This window comes from Xenopus tropicalis, chromosome 5 (genome assembly GCF_000004195.4).
Source record: "Xenopus tropicalis strain Nigerian chromosome 5, UCB_Xtro_10.0, whole genome shotgun sequence".
NCBI lineage: Eukaryota > Metazoa > Chordata > Amphibia > Anura > Pipidae > Xenopus > Xenopus tropicalis.
The window spans coordinates 41685871-41709795 of record NC_030681.2 but is presented as its reverse complement, the minus strand read 5'-3'; the positions used below and the strand labels follow the sequence as shown (position 1 = coordinate 41709795).

The window sequence follows — 23925 nt, the reverse complement described above, 5'->3', positions numbered from 1 at the left end:
AACAGGCGTGACGCCGGCATCTCTAGAAGTCACGTGGTCAGACAGGAAGCCGGCGACTAAATCAGAGAACGAGTGAGTAGAACAGAGAATTACTGAGAGGGGACGTTCGTTTTGTAAATAAGAGTTACTTAATACACATGAAAGCGATTTTTATGTATAAATACTGTGTGCCAAAACCGCTAGGTGCCAAGGAAGTTCAGGTTGTGTGATTGCTTCATGTGACTATAACCCGACACGTCAGAATAAAGACTGCCACTATTAAATCGTCCTGTGGGGTCGCAGCCTTTTGTCTGTATTTTCTTTATAGCTAAAGGGATGGCCCTAATGTCCTGGCACACTAAGACACGCATTCGTACTTAAAAGCTGTCACACACATTCATTCCAACACAGTTACATGGCAGCCACATGGATCTGTTCACATTGTGGAGCACTAAGCATTGGGTCTGCAGCATTTATAAACACAATAAGACCAAAAACACGTCAACGATTTTTGTATTAAGTGATAAAGAAAAGTTGACTGATGTATCATACTTATTATATGTTTAAAGGGTTAAATGTAAAATATTTATTAAAAATGTGGTTTCACTGAAGAAGTATTTATTTACGTGGAAGAAGTGGCATAAGCTCTCAGATAAAATTCTTACATTCAAATAAACAGCAATGGCCCTAGATATAAATCAATTTACAATACCTAATGAAATACCTTTCCCCACCCCCACACTTTATCTGATACGGAAAATACTAGTCTTTGTCTCCCTGCAGGTTGTACCGAATGGTAGTTTTGAGTTTTTAGCATAGATTTCATTTATGCACAGCCTTGCCCATGAGTAGTTGTGAGCTACTGCTGCTCGGATAAAGCCTTGATGAGGTGGAGAGCAAAATGGCAATACACAATGACAAGTGGCATTACATTTAAATTCAAATATATCACAAAGGAAGGGTTTTAAATACTTGGAAAAGAGCATTTTATCTAGGGTATTTTCATGGTTTAGGGTCTTCTTGCCGTGTTGGCCCCTCTTGTAGCTCACACTTTGTTGCCCCCCAAAAAATTAGAATTGGAAGTCGACTAAGAGTCCAAAAGGGAGGCATGGTAAATGGTAATGGTATTTGGGGAATATTGATTTAATTAAAAAGGATGGTTACATCTAATAAGAGAAGAGTAAGGGCAATGGCACATGAAGTGATTACAGGTTGGTTCGTTACCTAGCTGTTTAAGATAAATGTATTAGTAATGTAATGTCTGTACTAACTGACTGTTTTATATATGTATTTAAGGGTACAGTCTGTTATTATGCTTTGTATTGGAAAAATACATTACAAATTTGGGAAAAACAGACTGAGCCTTAGGAGATCCTCCACCACATTTGGTGATGGGAAAATAATTCTTTGTATCCACAGAACCCAATGGATTTTCCAGTTCGAAGAAAAGGCAAGCCAAACAAGGGAGGAGGTGGCAAGAGACAAGGTGGAGGAAGAGGTGGCGGTAGCAAACGAGGACGGTCTAGGCCACAAGCTGGTGGAGGTGGAGGTGGAGGTGGAGGAGGTGGAGGTGGAAGCAGGAAATGTTCGAGCAAAGCATGGGATGAAGGAGATGACGTCTGTTTCTCTAGTAGACCAATGAGGACATTAAAGTAAGTGTGATGATATAGCTCATAAAAAAAACCTTTGTTCCACCACACACTCCTTAAAGTTTATGGTTTATGATGTATTTTACTTATTGTTATACACCTTTCAAGTTTGTAATATACCCTTATAATGCAAGGTTTCTACTTGATGATGTAATTGTGGCTAGAGAGGAAGACTATAAAGGCAAATTGTTACAAAAATAAAAAATTAAAACTGAGAATTGTTTCAGAATATCACTATTATACTAAAAGTTATTTTGAATTTGAACTTCCCCTCAAGGACAGAGTAGGTATGCGCAAACTCTTTGTAGCACATAGTACTTTTGGACAGTAACCCAAAGCAGCCGATTAGCAGGTAGCAGTTACTGGTCACCATAAAAACAAACATTCTATTGGTTGCTATAGATCACTGCACCTGGGTAAATTTAGGGGGCCTTTTACTAATAGTCAGACTTTTTTGAGATTTGAGACAAAAAGGCTTAAAATCTGAATCCGACAATTTTCTAGCTAAAACTTGTCACGATCATGTAGAAGTCAATTACAGATTTTCCTTACCTGGAGGAGCTTTGCTTTGAAACTTTAGAGGTTTTAGGATTTTTGACACTGTTTTTTGTGCGACAATTCGAAAAAGTAGAAGCTTCGGTGCAGCAGCTCGAAAAAGTTTTTCCTGGATGTACTTTCAGTTGAGACTAAAATGTAAGAATTCTCATTAAGCATTGCAAACTAATACATTTACAGCTATGACAATGTATATTTGTTTAAAGTGGTGATTTATTCAGTGCTAAAAGTTTCTGTTGTTATTCTTGGTGCTTGTTCTGTAGTTGCCAGCAGCCCAGCAGATTGAGCTCAAGGCCACGCAGTAATCCTGTTGCTAGTACACCGCTTCAGACTCTTCACATGACCACTGAGAACCAAGAAAGAGTGAAAGCACTTTTGCGTGATCTCCAAGGGCAGGATCTGGATGCAGAGATTGAGTATGGCTTGCATATTTATAAATATCATTTTTCACATTAACCATTCTAATTTTCTCTATTTTGCTTTACCTAAATGTTTGGTAAAAATAGTTATACATATACTAACATATAGTCCTATTTATATCAATTTCATAATGCTCTAGAAAGGTGTTTGTGGAGCTCCTTGGCAAGCTTGGAACCCGAGCCTCCTTTTCCATTTACATTAGAGGGTGTGGGTAAATCTGCACACACAGAATGTATTTCTTATCACATCTATTATAAAAGAAATTGTTGTTGACTATATAACATTCCTGTTATAGGCTACACTGGTCATCTTCCATAATGATAAAGATCTGAAATAAAGGAGAAATGGTCCAGTGTGTGAGGTCTAGTTTTTAATATCCATTTATATATGCCACTGAACATGGCCTTGCTGTGCATATGAATTCTGATCATTGAGCTGCCCATGGCTTAAGATAACACTAATAGACTGCATACTCTGCATGCATAGACTGCATGCTCTGCACCTGGGCCCAGGAGGTGCTAGTTACGTTACTGCTCAGAAAAGTCAGATTGAAAGTCTCAAACATGTATTTGCTTTTATGCACCATAAGATTAGAAAGAAAGTAACTGCTTTTACAACAACTATGTATAATATTTTTACCAAGTGATGTGGGATCAGAAGTTGAAGATCAGTATGATTGCCTTGGCTCCGAAGATGAAGATAAAGGAAATAGTGATGAAGAGGAGGAGGAGGAGGAAAGTTTTAATTATTGGTCTTCGCATCCTGAATTGCAAGAAGCAGAGAATCTGTCCCCAGGAACTCCTGTTGGATTGCTGCCAGAAGCTGTTATTTCCCCTTTTGCTGTAGGGAAATTGTCCAGGTGAGATCCTTGCAGGTGGAACCAATTCTCAATCTCTTTAGATAGACTGACTTTTTTTGCTGTATAATTCTTCACAGTATATTGTTCAGGATGTTAAAGGTACTTTTTGTTTGAAACATAGGGCAATTATTCTAGGTATTTTTGTGAACCGTAAACTTTGTAAATATTTTGTAAAAGACCATTGACTTTAAATTTTAAATTAATTGTACACCTTCACATTTTTGATTGTTATATAAGTACAATCTGACATACAGTCCATAATCACTGATCAGTTAAATATGATCCATATACTCTAATTAAACCTGGTGCCTATAATGCACCCTTGAACTCTTCAATTTACTTACGAAATATTGCAAAATAATGATTTGTACTATATACAACACATCCCAGGGCTGTTACGTATAAAGCCTGATAGTGCAGACAACACTTTGGTTCAAAATACTCTAAAGCATGTTTGTCGTTTTCAGTTATTTGTGACCTATGTTACAGGTATGGTTTTGACAAGGAAAGGTGCATGAATACACTAAGGTCCCATGACAGTGATGTGGGAGTGTCGTTGGAGTATTTACTACAACAGTGCCTCTCTGAAACTTTTGGAATAAGAACAAAAACACAGAGGATGGCATCTGATTTTACAGTGGAAGAATGCCTTGAGCGGAGGCAGGAAGAAGCTTTTGTACTCCAGTCAATTTGTGGAGAGAAATTTGTTGAGCGAATACCAAACAAAGTATGGACAGTTGGACTTGAGATGGACTATCTGACAAAAAGGCTGCAGAAACCTAAAAAGAAAGACAGTGACAAGGATTTGTTTCAACAAATGCCTAGAAATATCTGCAAGTATTATATGAAAGGGGAAAACTGCAGGTTTGGCTCAAAGTGCAGGTTTAAGCATGAAGCGCCTAAACAAAATTTTAAGGATGAATCACATCTCTGTGCCAATGGGAATAACAACTGTCTCTATGAACTAGAAGTTAGATTTCCGAAAGATAACAAATACCCTTATCAAGCTCCTTTATTAGCATTTTATTCTGTTAATGAGAATCTCTCAATGGGCTGCCGTTTGCACATTACTGAGTACCTCTATGAAAAAGCCTTAAATATTGCTCAAACCAGTGACCCTGCTGTTTACACACTTGTGAGCTGTCTGGAAGATGAGGATGAAATTGTTAAATTACTTGCCAATACTCATCACAAATATAGTATTCCTCCACCTCTACTCCTAACAGCAACCTCTGACACCAGAAAAAACCCTGTAATAACCATAAATAAACCTGTTGCTCCAGATAAACCATCATTGCTTTCTTATCCCTCAGGAGGTATGTACTTTTTTTTTTACTTTGTTTAAATAACTAAACAAATGGTTTAATAAATAATATGCAAAATATTTTGTAGACTGTTTTACATGAAGGGCAATTATAGATTTTTTCTGCATAAATATGATATGTGTGATGCAGCTGAATTCAGACTCTGAAGTGGAAACCCTTATTGAGCGCCTTATTTCCTTGTAAACTAAGGTATCTAGAGTGGCTTCTTCAATTCAAATGACTGCTAAGGAATTCCCCGGTATTTAAACCCTTGATAGTAGTTCAGACACAGAACTACCATCAAGGGTTTAAATACCGGGGAATTCCCTACCAGTCATTGAACTGAAGAAGCCACTCGGATGAGTGTTGAAACGTTTTCAAGAAAAAACTCAGAAAAGTCCAGTTGTTTTTAGAATTAATTCTACTAGATACTGTATATCATGACCTGGATGAATGAGAATCTTCATAGACATAAACAAAGGCAGTGCTGTCCAACTGGCGGCCCCCCGTGGGCCGCATGCACATGTATAAGTATAAGTATTGCTTGAAAACTAGAATAATGCCAGGTATCACTTTAAAACAACTGCAATATCCCATTAATAGTTTTGTTATAATAACACATTTGTTTTGACAAAAGTAAACCTTGAAAGTATCTTTGCTTCATGAAACAGATTTCAAAAAAGGAAGATTTTGGCCAAGTTAGCTACACTTTGCTTTAATTGCCATTGTAATAATAGGGTGTCTTATGCTGTCAATGACTTTTATAGCAATCTGACACCAGTGCCAGAGCTGTGGAGTTCGAAGCAATTTTGGGTACCTGGAGTCGGAGTCAGCAAAAGTAGTCCAACTCCGACTCTTAATTAATTTAAATTTGTAATGGAAAAAAATACAGTATGTTACAATGTCTTGTTTCAAAGGTAATGGTCATAATAAAGTACTTCTCTGCTGTAAGAATAAAGGCTAGTTCGTTTTTACTAGTGTGAAGTTCAGCTGAGCTATTATAATATTGTTTTAATTTTTTTTTGTCTTTTGCTTAAACTTTAGGTTTAAGGAATGCTTGTAGTTTATTTAATAAATAAAATAAAAAGTCACAATGACATAGGCTTCAGGTGACCATCCATGGTAAGATCTGCTCGTATGGTGAGCTCGCCAAACAAGTGAATCTTCTCCTGATATGCTGCATTCCACATATTCAGCCATGGCATTGATGTACTAATTTGGGCACCTCCACCTTTTTTGGATTAGGCCAAACCCCGAATCCTTTGTCAAAGATTCGGTCGAATACAGAACCGAGTCCTAATTAGCAAGGGGTTAAAGGTTTTCAACTTACATGTTTACATGACAAAAAAAGTGATTTTTTTATTCGGATTCGGTTTGGTCATGAGCTTGGATTTGGCCGAATCTTGCTCGAATTCCCAACCGAAACCTGGATTCGGTGCATCCCTAGTAAATATCCATCTTCATTTGTTGTAGTGTGTTAATAAAAGATAAATTATACTTCAAGTTCACCACTCAAGCTTGTGGTTTTGCATCCTCTATAGACACAGTTTGCTTTGGCCAATAATTGTGGTGAGACATATTACACTACATTTATTGGGTTGTATAATATTTTGAATCTGTGGTCTCATATTTTTATAGGTAGAAGTTTATTGTTTCAAGAAAACAACAAAAATAGTAACAGCATTACAATGGTTAAGTCGGCAGGCTTATAAAAGTTATATTTCAGGGAGTATAGATCAAGTACATGTTTCCTGGGTGCTGTATCAAGATGTGAAACACCAAAGGTACCCATAACATTAGGCATGCAGATTCCCAGGGGTAGAGGGGGAGTAAAGTCCTGTATCTAGTGGTTGAATTGCACCTAGAATTGTATCACACTAGTTTTCCAAAACGTTATCAAGTTTGGTGGTTGATATGCGAGATTAAATAAGGGGATCACTGCGTTTATAATTTGGAGCTAGTGTCTAGTGGAGGCAGGTGACGTGTTCATTGTGTAGCTATAGTCTTTTTGCTGCAAAAAAAAAAAAGTATTTAAAACCTCAACCTTGCATATATTTGTGGTCTTATGGCATCTAGAACCCCAAAAAGACAAGCAGTGGGTGTAGTCACTCTAGGGTACTCTAGATTGTCAAAAAATTCGACTACTTGAGTCCAGATGTGCGTTTCACTATTAAATGTTTTAATTTTAATGGTTTCGTTTTTTTTAATGTTTGCTCATTTTAGCCAGGAAAGAGCAGAAACCAATTAAAATGGACATAAGTAAACCAAATGATACAGATGAAGATAGTCTGGATGATCTTGAATCAGAGTCTGTTTTGGTTGAAAATGAAAGCTATGCAAATTTGAAGAAAAAGCAAGCCAAGAAGTACAGTTTTAACTCTAATAAAGCAGTGGCTGCTGAGAATGCCAAGATCTGCAAGCACTACCGTGCCAAGAAGGTACTGTGTATGTCAAAAAGGAATACACATAAATGATGCACTGTTAATAAAATTGTGTATATATATTATATGTTCTGTCATAGCATGTAAAAGGTAGATTAGGGGTTATATGTGGATCGGCCAAACATATCAGAGACTGAAGAGCAGAAAGGCAAGCACGCTACAGTCTGTTTTAGATACAAAATCTAAATATTTCCATAAAACAAATGCAAAAAAAAATTTTAGAAAGAAGGCATAGGGGACCTCTTGCTCAGTTAATATGTCAGCTGTTATTTATAGCTATACTTATAAAAGGGAATGATGAGAGTAAATTACGAAAATGAATAGTGGCGTTAAAGTGATACTGACAAAAAAAAACCAAACTACTTTTTAAATTATGAATCTACATAAAAATTTGCCTATAGGTCATGTTGATCATTTTTTGATAGGGCTGCTTTTATAAGCAATTGCTGTTTTGCCAACCTGACTGTCCCTTCTCCTGTCAGTTATACAGTTCTAATGCTAAAGGACTCCCTGCTGCACAAATATGGCAGCCCCCTCATAGAGGAACATGGGGGATCAGATAGGGAGTGTAAACGCATCAAGAAATACTTTTATGGCAAAATTATAAAGCTTGTGCAAAGACATTGTTATGATAGATGTAAAAAAATCATTTCTGGTGTCAGTATCTCCTTAAAAATCAAACCTGTTTGAAGATGAGTGAAATAAACCGTTAACATCCTTACTTAGGGTCATAATTTTTGAGCATTGCACCAATAACTTTCAGGAGGCAAAAAAAGTCTTAAGAAAATACTTTAAAATGTCCTTTCTGCTTTAGACCACCAGAAATTATCAGTCAATGCTTGAAGAGAGGCAAAAGCTGCCAGCATGGCAGAAACAAGACCAGATCCTTGAGCTGCTTTCAAAATACCAGGTTCTGGTTGTGAGTGGGATGACTGGGTGAGTGCTCTCCTTTCAGAGAACATTATTCCTGCCACAGTGATGCTTTAGAGTGACTTAGGGTGCTATTTATGTTATCATCACATCTTATAGAATTTAACCCAATGCTAAATACAGTGTGTGTTTGCATGTACATAGCTCCATATTAACCAAGTCATTAGGTAAGAGATTTCAATCATTGTCCTTCCAAGGATAATAAGGGCAGCTGCTGGGAGAGCACATTTTATATGCTTATTTTGATGGTGTTTCTATTGCATCTGCCTCTGTCAGCTATTCCGAAGATTGTTCTAATATCCCAAGAAAATTCAAGGTTTTTTTTTTTTTGTTTGGTCTACATTGTTCCCAGACTTGCTGTGGTCTTCTTGTAAGGAAGAATTGTATTAAATGTTCAAAGTTCATACCCAGTAATCCATATCTGTGGTGTAAATCCAAGTAAAGGTCCAAATAGAAACACCATATAATACAGAACAAATGAAACAGAACACATGGTATGTGTGCTTATCTGTCCCATTGGCCTATATTATGTAGGGTAGTCTATACAGAATTTGGGCTCTGCGGTACTGTAGGTCTCCAGGTCCATCAGGTATCTAAATTTAAAATGTGTTTTACAGAGAATGCTCCACTTTCTTAGGTTAACCTGACAGATTTACTAGAGATTGTAGTAGCTATGAGGTTTTATGATAAAAAGATGGGCAGACCTGAGAGCTTGTTTAGTCAACATGCCTATACTGCATCTAACCAATTGTACTGTTTCTACAGGTGTGGTAAGACAACACAGATCCCCCAGTTTATATTAGATGCTTCACTTAAAGGGCCTCCCAGCCATGTGTCCAACATTATATGTACACAACCTCGCAGGATCTCTGCCATCTCTGTGGCTGAACGTGTGGCGCAGGAGAGAGCAGAGAGAGTTGGAATCTCAGTTGGCTATCAGATAAGACTTGAAAGTGTTAAGGTTAGTGTACTAGGTTTTTTTGTACTTGTGTATATTATTTTTGTTCAATTTTTGAACATCAATGTACAGAAAGAAAAACAGGGGTGTTTTTTACAAACATAAACATTTGAAGAAACTATCTAAAGCATCAATGTTTACAAAATAGCTCTCCAGATAAATATTAAAAGATCATGATAGCCTAATACATATTTACCAACTGTGCATTGATTAGTGATGCATGAGACATAAGATGATATACACTATAGGCTGCAAGGAATTATTAGTATTATTAGCACATATTTATAAAGCACCAGTATATTTCATAGTGCTGTACAATAAATGAGTGTATACATTGAGCATGCAAATTTCCATAAAAGCAGTCAGTAATACAAGAGGTTATGAGGGCCCCGCCCAATAGTGCTTTCCGTCTAAAAGAATGGAACAAATTGTGTGGATGGCCGAATTGAGATTTATCCCATCAGTTGTCCTGTAAATATGTAATACCAGCCCTAGCTGGTGATTTACCTGCTAGGCCAGTCAAATACTGGCTGGGTATATATATTACTACTAAAATATATAAGCTCTAAAGGGGGATGATAATACAGGGATGAGATTACCAAAAAAACAGAAAGCTCTGGCTATGAGAAGGGCATCTCTCATGAAGTCCAGTATAAGCAAAATATTTTAAAAAAATTATTATTATTAGATTTTTATGTAAATAAAATCTTTTACATCATCCTAACTAGGCCACCACATTGGTGGCAAAACAATCCTATCGGGTATATTTAATGTTGAAATTGTTGATCTTTAGCAGACTTAAGGTAGCTATACTACATGGAATACTGCAAGGTGGCCAAACGAGCGGATCTTTCCACTGAAATGCCCAACTAAGGTGGGCGATATTGGGCAGCTGAAATCTCAAAAACTCCAGGGACCTTGCATTCTGGATAATAGATCTTATACCTATGTTATTATAGAGGCAATACATGTTTGCACCCTTTGTACAAAATTGACATTATTATTATCATGTGTTATTATGTATAATTCACAGATAATATGTACTAATATTAATTTCCAAAAGTGTAAAATTGCTTGGGAAAAGGTGGCTGACTGGCACAGAGAGACACTTTTTTTCCTTCTTTCTTTTTGCAGTCAGCAGCAACCAGACTACTGTACTGCACTACAGGTGTGCTTCTTAGGCGACTGGAAGGTGACACCACTCTTCAAAATGTTACTCATGTTGTTGTGGATGAGGTCCATGAGCGAACAGAAGAAAGGTAACCTAAAAATGACTAGTATTCAAGGAAATGTTTTTATAAATTCATACATTATACCCGATTTTAAACATTATATGTTTTCCCATTAATGTTTAAAAATACATGTTTTAACAAACATTAATAAATGGTAAGATTATGCAGATACATGAACATGCCTGGACTGGCAATGAGAAGACTCTGGCAAATGCCAGAGGGGCTGCTGGAAGATGCCATAGACAGTCACTATTTAGTGGACTGGTGGGGGGTGTTTTGGGCCTCTATGTACTTAAAATGCCAGGGCCTGTTTTGAATGCCAGTCTGGACCAGTATATGAAGTTATTTTCAGCTGGCCCATTAACAGAGCATACTAAAATGATATGCTTGTGGAAGTAAGTTCAAGTCCTATTTTTACAAATGATGTGCTTGTCTGTTGTTAAACAAATACTTTTTGGTCTCAGTGACTTCCTTCTGCTGGTATTGAAAGATGTCATGGTTCTAAGACCTGACCTAAAAATTATCCTCATGAGTGCCACCTTGAATGCTGAGCTGTTCTCCTGCTATTTTCAGGATTGTCCAGTTTTACATATACCAGGTAAGAAACCAATCTGCAATGTACTTGAATCTGTCAGCTTTGTATCAAGTACCTTTCCTGACTCTGTGTATATGATTATTTCCACTTGTTCCTGATCATAAACCTAACCCCTTTTTAGGGTGAATACACACTGGGCTACTAGTAGCAGCTATTTTTCCAAGGCTACTAAACTACAAAACATACCCTGCGATATACAATACTGAGAATTGCCTCTGCTAAAATACATGTAGAGACAATTATCAGTAAATGATCATCATTGTCTATTTTAGTAGCCATGACAAGTAGCTGCTACTAGTAGCTCTGTCTGTCTTCACCCTTTGGGCTGTGACACACGGGGAGATTAGTCACGCACGACTAATCTCCCCGAAATGCCATCCCACCGGCTAGAATTTAAATTGCCGGTGGGTGGCATACGCGGCAGCGCGATTTGCCAAAGTCACAGAAGTTTCCTCTCAAGGCAACTTATGCCATCCCACTGGCAATTAACATTCTAGCCGGCGACTAATCTCCCTGTGTGACATGTTATCTACTATGTAGAGATTAGTAGACTTTCTTTAACCATCTCCTTGTGAACCGTATTAAGGGCTCTGGCACATGGGGAGATTAGTCGCCTGCGACAAAACTCCCTGTTCGCGGGCGACTAATCTCCCCGAGTTGCCATCACCTGCCATTCCACCGGTGAAAATGTAAGTCGCGGGTGGGATGGCACACGCGGCGGCGCGATTTCGGGAAATCGCCGAAAAAGCCTCGCGAGGCAACTTTGGCGATTTGCCGAAATCGCGCCGCTGCGTGTGCCATCCCACCGGCGACTTACATTTTCGAACAGGGAGTTTTGTCGCGGGTGACTAATCTCCCCGTGTGCCAGAGCCTTAAGGGGTTAGTGCTTATTGCTGTTTTTGTGCAGGGCCCAGTCTTGTCTGTATGTGCACAGTAATGCCAAGAATAGTAGAGGCAAGTAAATAACTCTGTAAATCGGCTGACCATTTACTTATCTTTTGCTATTATTGCTAATTACTTCTGCCCCTTACCCTTGTGAGCACATGTGGAACAATTGAGGAAATACTGCCACTAATTTATAGTCTTTAGAGTTGTACAGTAAATTGTTTAGTAAAGTGGGGTGCATTAAAATAGAGATTATCATATTGCATTTGAGAAGTACTTTTTTTTTCCTTTTTTCTCACCTTAACCATTATGGTTCCTTTGCAATGCTTCTTATTAATTCTACCCTCTCATAATAGTTTTTGGTTTAAGAGCACTCTTGGTGCATGTGTTGTTTGAGAGGGCTCTTTGGCATCCTCGTAGCCCTTCTTACTTTGACCAGCATTAATTTTGTGCAATTAAAATGTTTGTTCTTGGATAGGGTAGTGATCATGTTTGTTTCTCCTCATTACAAAATGCTATAGTCATGTCATGTTTTATACCTGAGGTTCTAGCTATCTTTATGACAGTGGTATTTGTCATAGGTGTGATGTATCCTTTTAGCATTAACTCATCAAAAAAAAAAAATGTTTTTGAGGGAAATCACGCAGTCAAGTAACTACCTCAGCTGACTCTGGCCCATCTTCCTGAAACTTTACCATAAAAATACAACTTCTTCACCTTTTAGTCTTTATTGTTAAGTATGAATAAATATAATTTTTAGATGCTGAAATCCAGCAGCAAAACAGGTCTTCTTTTTCTGCATCATTTGAAATGGAAGGGGAGGAGGGATTAAACATTGATATAACAAATTGTTACAACTCCACAGCTTACAGACAGCATGCAGAAACAACATAACCCACAATGCATTGCACAGTGATGTTCCTTTCCTTATTGACATTACGTGTGCAGGGAATTATGGGATCTGGAGGATGCAGGCTAAGGACAGTCAACTATTTTTTTTTTTAATCTCAAAGTAGTCAGCCAGATCAGCAGGAAAGCAGGGGACCAGGCTTAGGTAACTGGTCCAAACCATTTTATCAAATTAAAAATCATGAAAAGGCTGCATATTTTTGTTTGGGTGGAGTTCCCCTTTAAGGAAATACTGCACAGAGCTAATGTGTAAGAGAATGCTATAAACTTTCAGGAATTGGCATTTTCATTTAATTATATAGGCATATGTTTTACCATGAGTCTAACAATATTTTATATTAAAGGTCGTACCTTTCCAGTTGACCAGTATTTTCTAGAAGATGCTATTGCCAAAACAAGGTAAGACCATTAGTTTAATGCAGATTTGCGCAGAACTGTATTAGATTGAAAAGATAGTGTGGGCTGTGTAAAGGTCCCCATACACGGGCCGACTATAGCTGCCGATATCGGTCCCTTGGAGCAGAGCGGCCTGGCCGACCAATATCTGGCCTGAAATTGGCCAGATCTCGATCGGCCAGGTTAGAAAATCCGGTCGGATCGGGGACCGCATCGGCTCGTTGATGCGGTCCCCGATCCGACTGCCCCATTGCCGCCCACATAATCCGATCATTTGGCCCCAGGGCCAAACGATCGGATTATTTATTTTTTTTACCTAAATGCTCCCCGATATCGCCCACCCGTAGGTGGGGATATCGGGGGAAGATCCGCTCGCTTGGCGACATGCTCGTGTATGGCCACCTTAAGTAATAAGCAATATTTAATTTTAAACATGACAGTCATGGGTCAGTGTATTATGGCAAATTCTTAGTGATATGGATAAGTGGGGCAGAAGCACCACTAAATTAATGTTATGCCCCCATTAAATATGGTTATTTGCAGTTGCCATAGTATCTTTGAATTTGGTTTGTGCCTATTGAAATAGTAACTTAATCTATAAAATATCCTTGTGAGGAGTAGGGCTTTTCAAGACTGCTGTGGTAGCTGTTTGTTAATGAGCTCTACCAAACATGCTGTTCTTTAAAAGTCTATAGAAAACAACTCTATAAAAGTTTTCTTTTAAAATATTGATAAAGTTGTTACTAAACTCATATGCTTTTGCAGCAGTTATTAGGTTTTTTAAAGTCTCTTTTAATGAAGACATTACTACTTGCAGATTAATTATTTATAATATATGTAATGGTCTTCTGTTACAAATTTCCATTGTCTCTTTTCTCAGATACGTGCTAGAAGATGGCAGCCCATATCAACGTTCCTCAAAGCAGTTGCCAGGACCGGACTCTGCAAGAGGGAAGAAGGGAAATTCCTATAATGAATTGTTAGATGAACTGGAGCAACAAATAAGTTCTTCCCTGCGAATTCAGGACTCTAAGATTGTTAAGGATTCAGTGCCAGACCAACAGTTGAATGTTAAAGAGCTTTCTGTTCGCTATAATGGCAAGTTTAAAAATAGTATAGTAACACATGTGGTCCTTTTTATAGGAAACTAGGTGAAGTTACTGTTCCATTATGGCCTATAAAGTCTTGTATTGTCAAAAGAGAGAAAGTAGGAACTATTGACAAGGGCAAAGGTGACTCCATGAAAACATGATGTTTCTTAAAAAAAAAAAAAAAAAAAAGATCAAAGGATAATCCGCAGTGATCCAGTGACTAAGGCCAGTGAATGCTCAATTAAAGGGGTAGTTCACTTTAAAATTACATTTCATTATGATTTAGAAAACAGTAGTCTGAGACAATTTGTAGTTAGGTTTTCTTTTTTTTTTAATGTTGTACTTGTATTTAATAATTTAATTGAATATCTGCCAAGTACAAAATATTTACTATGCCCTTAGGCAACAGATTGATTCATGGCAAGGGAATTAAAACATGAATCCTGCGTAATATCCAGATTAATTAAAAGTCCTGTGTGTGTTTTTTTAAATAAAAATTACTCAGTTTCTTTACGAAATGCTTCTACTTTTTATTCTTAGGTATCAGCAAGTCTGTTATCAAAACACTCTCCTCCATGGATCTGGATAAAATCAACCTAGATTTGATTGAAGCTTTACTAGAATGGATAGTAAATGGAGACCATTCTTATCCACCAGGTAATTCTTTGTACTATATACAACTAAAAATAAGACACAGACAACATATAAATATCCATTTGGATTTTCCAGATTTTATTTTTATGCTTTCATTTTTACCATTAAATACTAATGGTAATTTTTGGTGCTGCCACCAAAAAAGAGGTTTATGTCATCATAGATATGCCTTTAAACAAAAAGGTAGGGGAGATGAAAATGTACTGAAACCATAGGTAAAACTTTGCTTCTTGTGGAAAATAATATTAATATATAAAACATTTTGCCAAAATCATTAGAATTCAGCTTACCTGTTTAATAAATTGCATTTCAGGGGAAACAGGCACTGTTAACTTTTTGCTTCATTTCCTTTGAGCTCACAGCACCTGCGGGTCTGGTTAAAATTAATTGGTCATAAAGTGCAGTTTTTAATGCTGTTGAAATTCAAACATGTGAGATGATATTTTGAAGCCCTGTCACTAAAAAAATTTGTTGAGATGCAATTTTCCTACTAGGTGGCTGTCTTAACTTAGGTCAGAAGTTGAACCTGAAAGACATTTGCCTTTTTCAACCTCATCTACCATGTTGCTATGTATGTATGTATGTATGATCTCTCTGTTACTATAGCAGCAGTAGTTCATGCAAATAATTGGACAATATCTACTGTGTCATAAATGAGAGTCAACAAAAGCACTGGCACTCGGAGCTGCAAACAGGACTAGCACTTTAAAAAATCTTTATTGCGGAGGTGCAACGTTTCGGGGCAAAGTGACCCCTTTATCAAGCATACGAATCAGTGGAAGTGACGACAATTTATACACAGTTTATTTGCATAATTAATTAACATAATTAAATCCATAAATAAATACAATAAAAATGTAATTTTTTTTAAAAAACTAAGTGTAATTTTTAAAAAAAGCATACAAACATGTACATTATTTATACTATAGTGCAGTGCATGAAGTGTGCCAAAATATTAAACTGTATTCACATCAATAATCACAGCTTAAGATTCCAGTCCCATAGAGAATGAAACCATGTGTCGAAAAGAGCAGGCCCCACAGGATACTAAAATACAAAACATTGTTACAACATTAAAATTGTTACTTATTGTTACAAGTTAAAAACATTTATTAGTTAGTTACATAATTTAGAAACAAATATCTTACCCTACTCGCAGCAGAAAGAAAGTATCTATCCCTGCTATGTACTCAAGAGGGTTATTTATCTGAAATAAAACATACACAACATACATAACAATAAGTAACCTATAGAAAGCAAGACATATTAAATTCATCATTTAACACTTTTGGATGGCGAGATTGTAAAAGCCAAATCCAGTAACATTCTCTTTGTGATAGTACCTTCTTTTTTCTTGTCCCTGTTTAATCATTATTTTTCCAGAATCTGCCACCTGACTTGTGACACCTGATGACCATGTGTGGAAAAAAAAGTCTCTCTTTTTCTCTATCTCCTTACTTTTCTCATTAATTTTAGTTTTTTTGGGTCGATAGTTGCGTATGGTGGATTTATGCTCATTGAGCCTGACCTTAATTGGTCTAGTGGTCTGACCAACATACGCTAAACCGCATGGGCACTTCAACAGTAGATGACGTCCTTACTATCACAAGTAAAAAAACCACCTACTTCGTGTCGAGTGCCATGCTGTGGATGTGTAACAAAAGAGGCAGGAATAAATGAGTCATCAGTATTACAATTAGCCTATACATTTTTCCTGACCTTCCTTCCTATGTTTTAGGTGCTGTTCTGGTGTTTTTGCCAGGCCTAGCTGAAATTAAGACGCTGTATGATCAACTGCAGTCAAATGCGCTGTTCAATAATAGACGCAGTAAGAGGTAAGTGCAATTAACTGCACATTTTAAAACAGAATTAAACTTCAAAAGTATCAAACACTAACATTTACACTAAATGAAAATAGTAACTAGCAGTACAATTTATTTTAAATTTCATATTGAGGTGAGCTTAAAGTTTAATATGTTTGACATGCCAGTAATGTCTGACATCCAGTAGATTTTAGTCCAGGCCACATGACTAGGGGGTAAATCCATTGATTGTTGTGTTCATTGTAATCTTTGTAAGAAAAAGTGAGAGACAGATTTTATCCTTGTTTTTTTTTCTTCATCTGTGTTTTTTTTTTTATTGTTATTAAAAGGCTTACCACCTGAAACCTGTCAATCTTTTCAATTGTGTAAAAAAAACACAATCCACACATAGAAATAAAAAATAATTGATACCAGAAATGAAGGGCTTGCATGTTTTCTTACAACGATTACAACAAACTGATTGATAATAACTCTGCCCTTTGGTCTCCTAGTATTGCTCTATCTGTTTAAGATGTCTCTCTTAGTTAGTTAAACTCAACATAAAGAGCATGCTGCTTGGGATGGGTACTTGGTAGGTGTACCTTTGAGATCACTTTCTTTATATGTCCGCAAAGCAATTCTGAGCCCCCTTGCTCTGATATAATCACTTGTTACTGCAAGAAGACTGGCTAAAGTGTTCTCTAAGGGCTCTGGCACACGGGGGAGATTAGTCGCCCGCGATTAACTCCCTGTTCGCGGGCGACTAATCTCCCCGAGTTACCTACCCCTGCCATCCCACCGGCGAACATGTAAGTCGCCGGCGGGATGGCAGACGCGGCGGCGCAATTTTGCGCAAATCGCCGAAAAAGACTCGCGAGGCTTAGGGCTCTGGCACACGGGGGAGATTAGTCGCCCGCGATTAATCTCCCCCGTGTGCCAGAGCCCTAACAAGTGGCTTAGCTGACACCTATTTATTTGGCTGCAGTAATACTGAGACCCTGCAGGGAATTTGTCCAACTTTCAGTGCTTTCTGTCGCTGGATGTAGTCACTTACATAAGTAAAGTATGATAGCGTTATCAGTCATAAAGTATACAACCATTGTGCCTCAGTGGAGTGGCAAACTATAGTCTTTTGAGATTACACATTGCTCTAGAAAGTATCTAGTTTTCTTGAATGCTGCCTTATTCAGACATTAGTTGGCTAGTCCTAAGGATCTGTTTACACCATGAGAATGTTTAGTGTCCCAAAGCCCTGTCTCACACATCCACAGATGCTGTGGTACCACTGTACTGGTGCCAGTGTTACAAAGTACAGGTATAGGATCCCTTTTCCGGAAATCCATTATCCAGAAAACTCTGAATTAGGGGAAGACCATATTCCATTTTAATCAAGTAATTCTATTTTTTAAAATGGATTTCCTTTTTCTCTGTAATAGTAAAACAGTACCTTGTATTTGATCCTAACTAAGATATAAGTAATCCTTATTGGAGGCAAAACAATCCTAGTGGGTTTAATTATGCTTAAATAATTTTTTAGTAGACTTAAAGTATAGAGATCCAAATTACGTAAAGATCCCTTATCCGGAAGACACCAGGTCCAGATAATTCTGGATAATAGGTCCAATACCTGTACTGGCTCCATTTATTATGTGGACCAGCATTTTACCATGGCTAGAATGTCCTTTTGTGTAAATAGGAATGGATTTCATCTTAAAATTGTGAGGCTGCACCCAAGACTTTTCAAGCTGGGTCTTATACAGCTCAAAGAGTAATAGTGCCCATGCACATGTACAGTGGCAGCCATGTATCCTGTGTATGGAACATAGACTGTGTAATTGCCATGTCCATGTATCCTGTGTATGGAACATTCCCTGTGTATGGAACATTCCCTGTGTATGGAACAATTCTTTTTCTAAAAGCTGCCATACATTCCAGACACAGTTCACCGCTGCTTCAAGCTTTCATCCCTGGGGTTATTTCACTTATTTTATTATAAACAGTATGCAAGGAAGTTCCTGAGTTTTGTTGCCAGTGTGAACATTTCAAGGGCAGAGCCCTATAAATCAGAATAGTGGAAATGAAGCATATTTTATGTGTGTTTTATTATAATTTCCCACTTTTAGAGATCCCATAAATGCTATCATTTTGTTTTCATTTATTAGCCTTGTTTAACAAAGTCTTATGATAATGATCCTGTGTTATAAAGGTAATTGTGCTGCACATTATTTTTGCTTGTACTTTTTGCCAGATGTGTTATCTACCCTCTGCACTCATCCCTATCAAGTGACGAACAGCAGTCTGTGTTCCTAAAGCCCCCTCCAGGAGTTACCAAGATTATCATCTCCACCAACATTGCAGAAACCTCCATAACTATTGATGATGTTGTGTATGTCATAGACTCTGGAAAAATGCGTGAGAAAAGGTATTTATGTAATGCATCTGTATTTTATAAAAATATAATACTCCGGAGAGCCTGACTGATGGCAGCAACAATAACTTCAATAGTTGCCATGTAATTTGACAGTTATTTTATTCCACACTTATAAAGGAGAAAAAGTGTGCAAGGCATTATGGTGAATAAAGTCAAGGGTGGAGAAAATCTAAATCAGTGGTTCTCAACCTTTCTTATGCTGCAACCCTTTAATACAGTTCCTCATGTTGTGGTGTCCCCCAACCATAAAATTATTCCTAAAACCATAGGAAGTATGTGTTTTCCGATGGTCTTAGGTGACCCCTGTGAAAGGGGTCCCCCTTGGTGAGAACTGCTGATCTAAATCCTGCAATATTGTGGAGTCAGATACTGCTTTCAATTACAGTTACATCTACAAACAGGTTAAACATCATTGGAAAATCTATATTGGGAAGTTTATTAGAACTAAATTTGCTTTCATTATACAGCCCCTATAAGCCAAGCTTGTGTAGCTGTCTCCGCAGGGGCAGTTGCCACATTTTAGATATCTTTCTTTTGGACACTTTCCTTGTTTAATTACCGCACTGTGTCCCAAGTCTTTTATGTAACTAATTACTTGTTTATTGATTAGTTACATGAGCACTAACATATGTTTGTCCCTATTTATAAAAGATATTGCTTAAGGGAAAGGATATCTTTCACATTTCCCAGTGTAAACTCAGCTCCCATTGGATAATATAATAATAAATGTTGCAGATTTCCAATATGTGTTTATGCAATTGGTTATTACAGCAAATATGTTATATATACTTCCTTGTTAAACCAAGTCCTTATTTCCAGCTTAGCATGCAATTTGCTTTTTTAGATATGATCCTGGTAAAAGTATGGAAAGTCTTGAGGACACATGGGTATCTCGAGCCAATGCCATGCAGAGAAAAGGAAGAGCTGGTCGTGTGGCTTCTGGTGTCTGCTTTCACCTTTTCACTAGTCACCACTATCAGTATCAGCTTTTGGACCAGCAGCTTCCAGAGATACAGAGAATTCCATTGGAACAGCTGTGTTTAAGGTAAATTATGTAAAGTATTAACAGTGCCAGAATTATTGCAGTCATTTCTTAAGAGACCAAAAGCATTGATTTTTTCATATTTTGGGCAACAATTGGTTATTATGAAGGAAAATCACTTGCAATTAACTGCATTTAAACAAGAAGATTTTATCTGGCCTTCCCTGTTAATAAAAAAACATATTTTTTTGTGATTGAAACAATAGGCAAAAAGTATGTTTGACACAAGCCCCAGTTCATTGCACTCAAGTTGAACAATGGAATTACTGCCCAAGTCCATGACCATGTAAAAACAAGCAGACACAGGTCATGGAACTCCAAGGTGACTCATTACATATTTATAATACAGGTATGGGACCTGTTATCCAGAATGCTTGGGACCTGGAGTTTTCCAGATAAGGGATCTTTCTGTAATTTGGATCTCCATACCTTAAAAAGCTATTTAAATAGTAATTAAACCCAATAGGATTGTTTTGCCACCAATAAGGATTTATTATATCTTGGGATCAAGTACAAGCTACAGTTTTATTATAACAGAGAAAAAGGAAATAATTTTTAAACATGAAATATTTGCTTATAATGGAGTCTATGGAAGATGGCCTTTCCGTAATTTGGAACTTTCTGGATAACGGGTTTATGGATAACAGATCCTATACCTGTACAGTTGTAATTGAGTGAGTTATGTGACACAAATGACATCTCTAAGCACTGATTATAAGGGTATGATTTACAGGATAGTCATGGCTAATAATAATAATAAACCTATTATCAGCATTAGCCGACTTGTCGTTATGAAGGCATTCTTGGGAGATAAGTTGCCCACGGTAGCCTAGATTAACTGAGGGTTTAACTGGGAAGGGTCATTGGATTAATCTTGCTCTAAAGAACAAATTATGTAGGCTCCAGTGTAAAATAAAAGTGACTTCAGTTTCACAAACTTCAAAATTCACCAAATTTGAATTCTTATTATATACACATTTTTATTGTTAATACTGCAGTTGTCTTGCTATATCTTAAGTATTTCCTGTTTGTGGTTAAGCACCAAGTATAATCTAGCAGCCTTAATATTCTTGCAGTTGTCCTTCCTTAGTATGCCACATAAGCAGTCGTTTATCTCTTTTAAGGATAAAAATTTTGGAAATGTTTTCCGAGTGCCGCCTTGATTTAGTCTTTGCTCGCTTAATCGAACCTCCTCGAATGGAGTCCCTTCATGCTTCAAAAATACGACTTCAAGACCTTGGGGCCTTAACAAAGGAGGAGAAACTTACACCTCTGGGATATCATTTAGCTTCCCTACCAGTTGATGTGAGAATAGGAAAACTGATGCTCTTTGGGGCTATCTTCCGATGCCTTGACCCTGCCCTCACTATTGCTGCTAGCCTGGCCTTTAAATCTCCCTTTGTAAGTATCTTTTTTTCTGTTTCTAGAAATCTTCAAAAAAATAGCAATGCCCATTACCATAGTATCCTATTTAAACATATTTTTGTAAACAATGACAGAATGGTATACCTGAGAATACCAGGGCATTTTGGGCCCACATATAGGGACATGTTTAGCCAGTTTGATTAGAATGGTTTAAACTGGTCAACATTATCAATCCATGTTCTGACTAATTATTAATTCTTTATTGACCCAGTAAGCAAAGCATAGTATATAATAGAAATGGAGGTATTTTGACCCTGGCATACTATAAAGCTGCTGACAATTAGAGGTCCCTGTGTTCAGTGACCTTAAAGTAAATTTACTTGCACGTCATCAGCTTAAACTCTAAACTTAAGCATTCATTTTATAAAAAGCTTAAGGTGTATTGTGTTACCAATTAGACATTTTTTTACATAAGCACAAAGTGTGCTTGGTACATTCCCCAACAAGAAATCCCTCCAGTACAAATAAGGAGAAATTTCACTTTATATTACCTAATAACACAATTACTGTTCTTTCTTCATACTCTTGCTTATGTATTTATTCTGAAGGTGTGTCCCTGGGATAAAAAGGAAGAGGCTAACAAAAAAAAGCAAGAATTTGCCACAGCAAACAGTGACCATTTGGCACTTCTCCAAGCTTATCAGGTAAAGTAATGTGAAAAGTATAGTTGCTGTCTTTCCATTATAAACAATATAGATGTGAGTGGATTCCCCCATGTCATCTGACCTGCCTTATCTCCAGTAATTGCTGTTGTAATCAAGTGCTCTAGTTGTGTTTGGAGAGAGGGTGTGCACATATCCCATAGAGATTTGTTGTTGTAGCAACAGTTGCATGTTATCATACCCCCTGTGGCAACGTGTGCAACAGAGAGTTGTGCCTTCCTGTTCCAGGCTGCCAGAACTGTGCATCTGCAAACAGCCATAAAAAAATGTTTCAAAAAGTTTATATATGTAGTAGATACATGCACCTACATATTTGTTGGAAAATCCCAGTACCTGATAAAAGGCTATAACAGTAAATTCTAACCATGTGCATCTTTTAGTTTAAGCAACACTTTTGTAAAGCCATGAATACTTGCTTATGTATGTTATATATTCTAATTCTTGTTTGGGTTCCCCTATGTTGTCCAATGCTTTTAGGCATGGAGTTCTGTTATTAAGGAGAGCTCACGGGCTGCTTACCAATATTGTAGAGACAATTTCTTGTCTGTCAGAGTACTACAGGTAAGTGACATGTATTTTTTCATTGTTAAGAAGTAAAAATATAATCGGGAAATTAAAATATAGACCAGAAATAGTCTTTTGTGTGATAATTACACTATCAAGATATTACACAACACATATCTTTGTGATATAAACACCTTATGTGCCAAAAAGAAAATAAATCATTGTGAAATAATTGTGTATGATATATAAATCCCAATATTCACAGAAAAGAGATAAGTAGTGTGAAGTGAATAGAACAGCCTTCTTCACCCAAAGGTTTACGGATAGTGTAGGTGGGTACTACAAGATACATAAAGGGTCACAGCGTAACACAGAGATATATAGGGGAGAACCCAGTTGTGTCACTAGTTCAACCACAGTTCAGGTCTGTGTTTGGGGAGTTGGCTTCTCACATACATGTGTCCCTTAAATGGTGTCTAGTGATGACATTACACCAGATGCATTTTGCCAGTCCGGCTTCACGAGAGTTGTGACTATAGTTCCCTTTTCTTCTCCTTTAAAGGGGCTGTAAAGTAAAAAAAAATCCCGTTATCAGGTCCACTTTAATTACAAAATCTGTACAGTTTTTCTAAAAAACAGTCTTCTGCACTTCAGTTCCCCCTTCTCTCCACCCGCATGGACTATTGGATTTAGAAGTGATCCAAGGCAATTCCTTGTACTTTGTCACTGCAACTCTTCCTGGCAAGTCATGTTAACAGAAGTGCCATAAGGAGTGTAAAATATCTGTACTGTATTCTGACTAAACCTGTTTTCTGGTGCTCTATTGTCTGTGAAAGCATTTTTTCTGTTGATTTCTTAAGTTTTTGTATATGGCCCTGTGCAATATACACAACAAGAAGAGGTATATGGTTTTGCCTGGTAGAATACACCTGTTGTAATATTTTTCTTTTGCAGGAAATTGCCAGCTTGAAACGACAGTTTACAGAATTGCTTTCTGATATTGGGTTTGTAACTGAAGGACTGCGAGCCAGGGACATTGAAAGAAGATGGGCGCATGGGGGTGATGGGGTCAAGGATGCAACTGGAGAAGAAGTAAGCCTTGTTTCTAGTTTTTTTAAAGGATAAATAAACCTTTAAAATATGTTAATGTAAAATTGATGAGAGTGTTTTCCTATGAACTTGTCATTTACAATATAATATTA

The 23925-nt window shown here is 37.3% G+C and overlaps 1 protein-coding gene across 1 annotated transcript; it reads left to right on the top strand.

Moving 5' to 3' along the window:
* Positions 1–36: 36 nt before the first annotated feature.
* On the top strand, positions 37–23695 carry dhx57 (DEAH-box helicase 57; the record flags this gene model as incomplete). Its single annotated transcript, NM_001170505.1, is given in 20 exon segments — positions 37–72; positions 1399–1631; positions 2447–2599; positions 3247–3462; positions 3952–4778; positions 6990–7204; positions 8022–8143; positions 8903–9098; positions 10230–10354; positions 10792–10925; positions 13061–13115; positions 13993–14210; positions 14744–14860; positions 16596–16692; positions 18908–19081; positions 19935–20135; positions 21257–21533; positions 22106–22201; positions 22697–22780; positions 23678–23695. Coding segments are annotated over 19 exon segments (3552 nt in total), but the record flags the coding sequence as incomplete, so codon positions are not given.
* Positions 23696–23925: the final 230 nt, after the last annotated feature.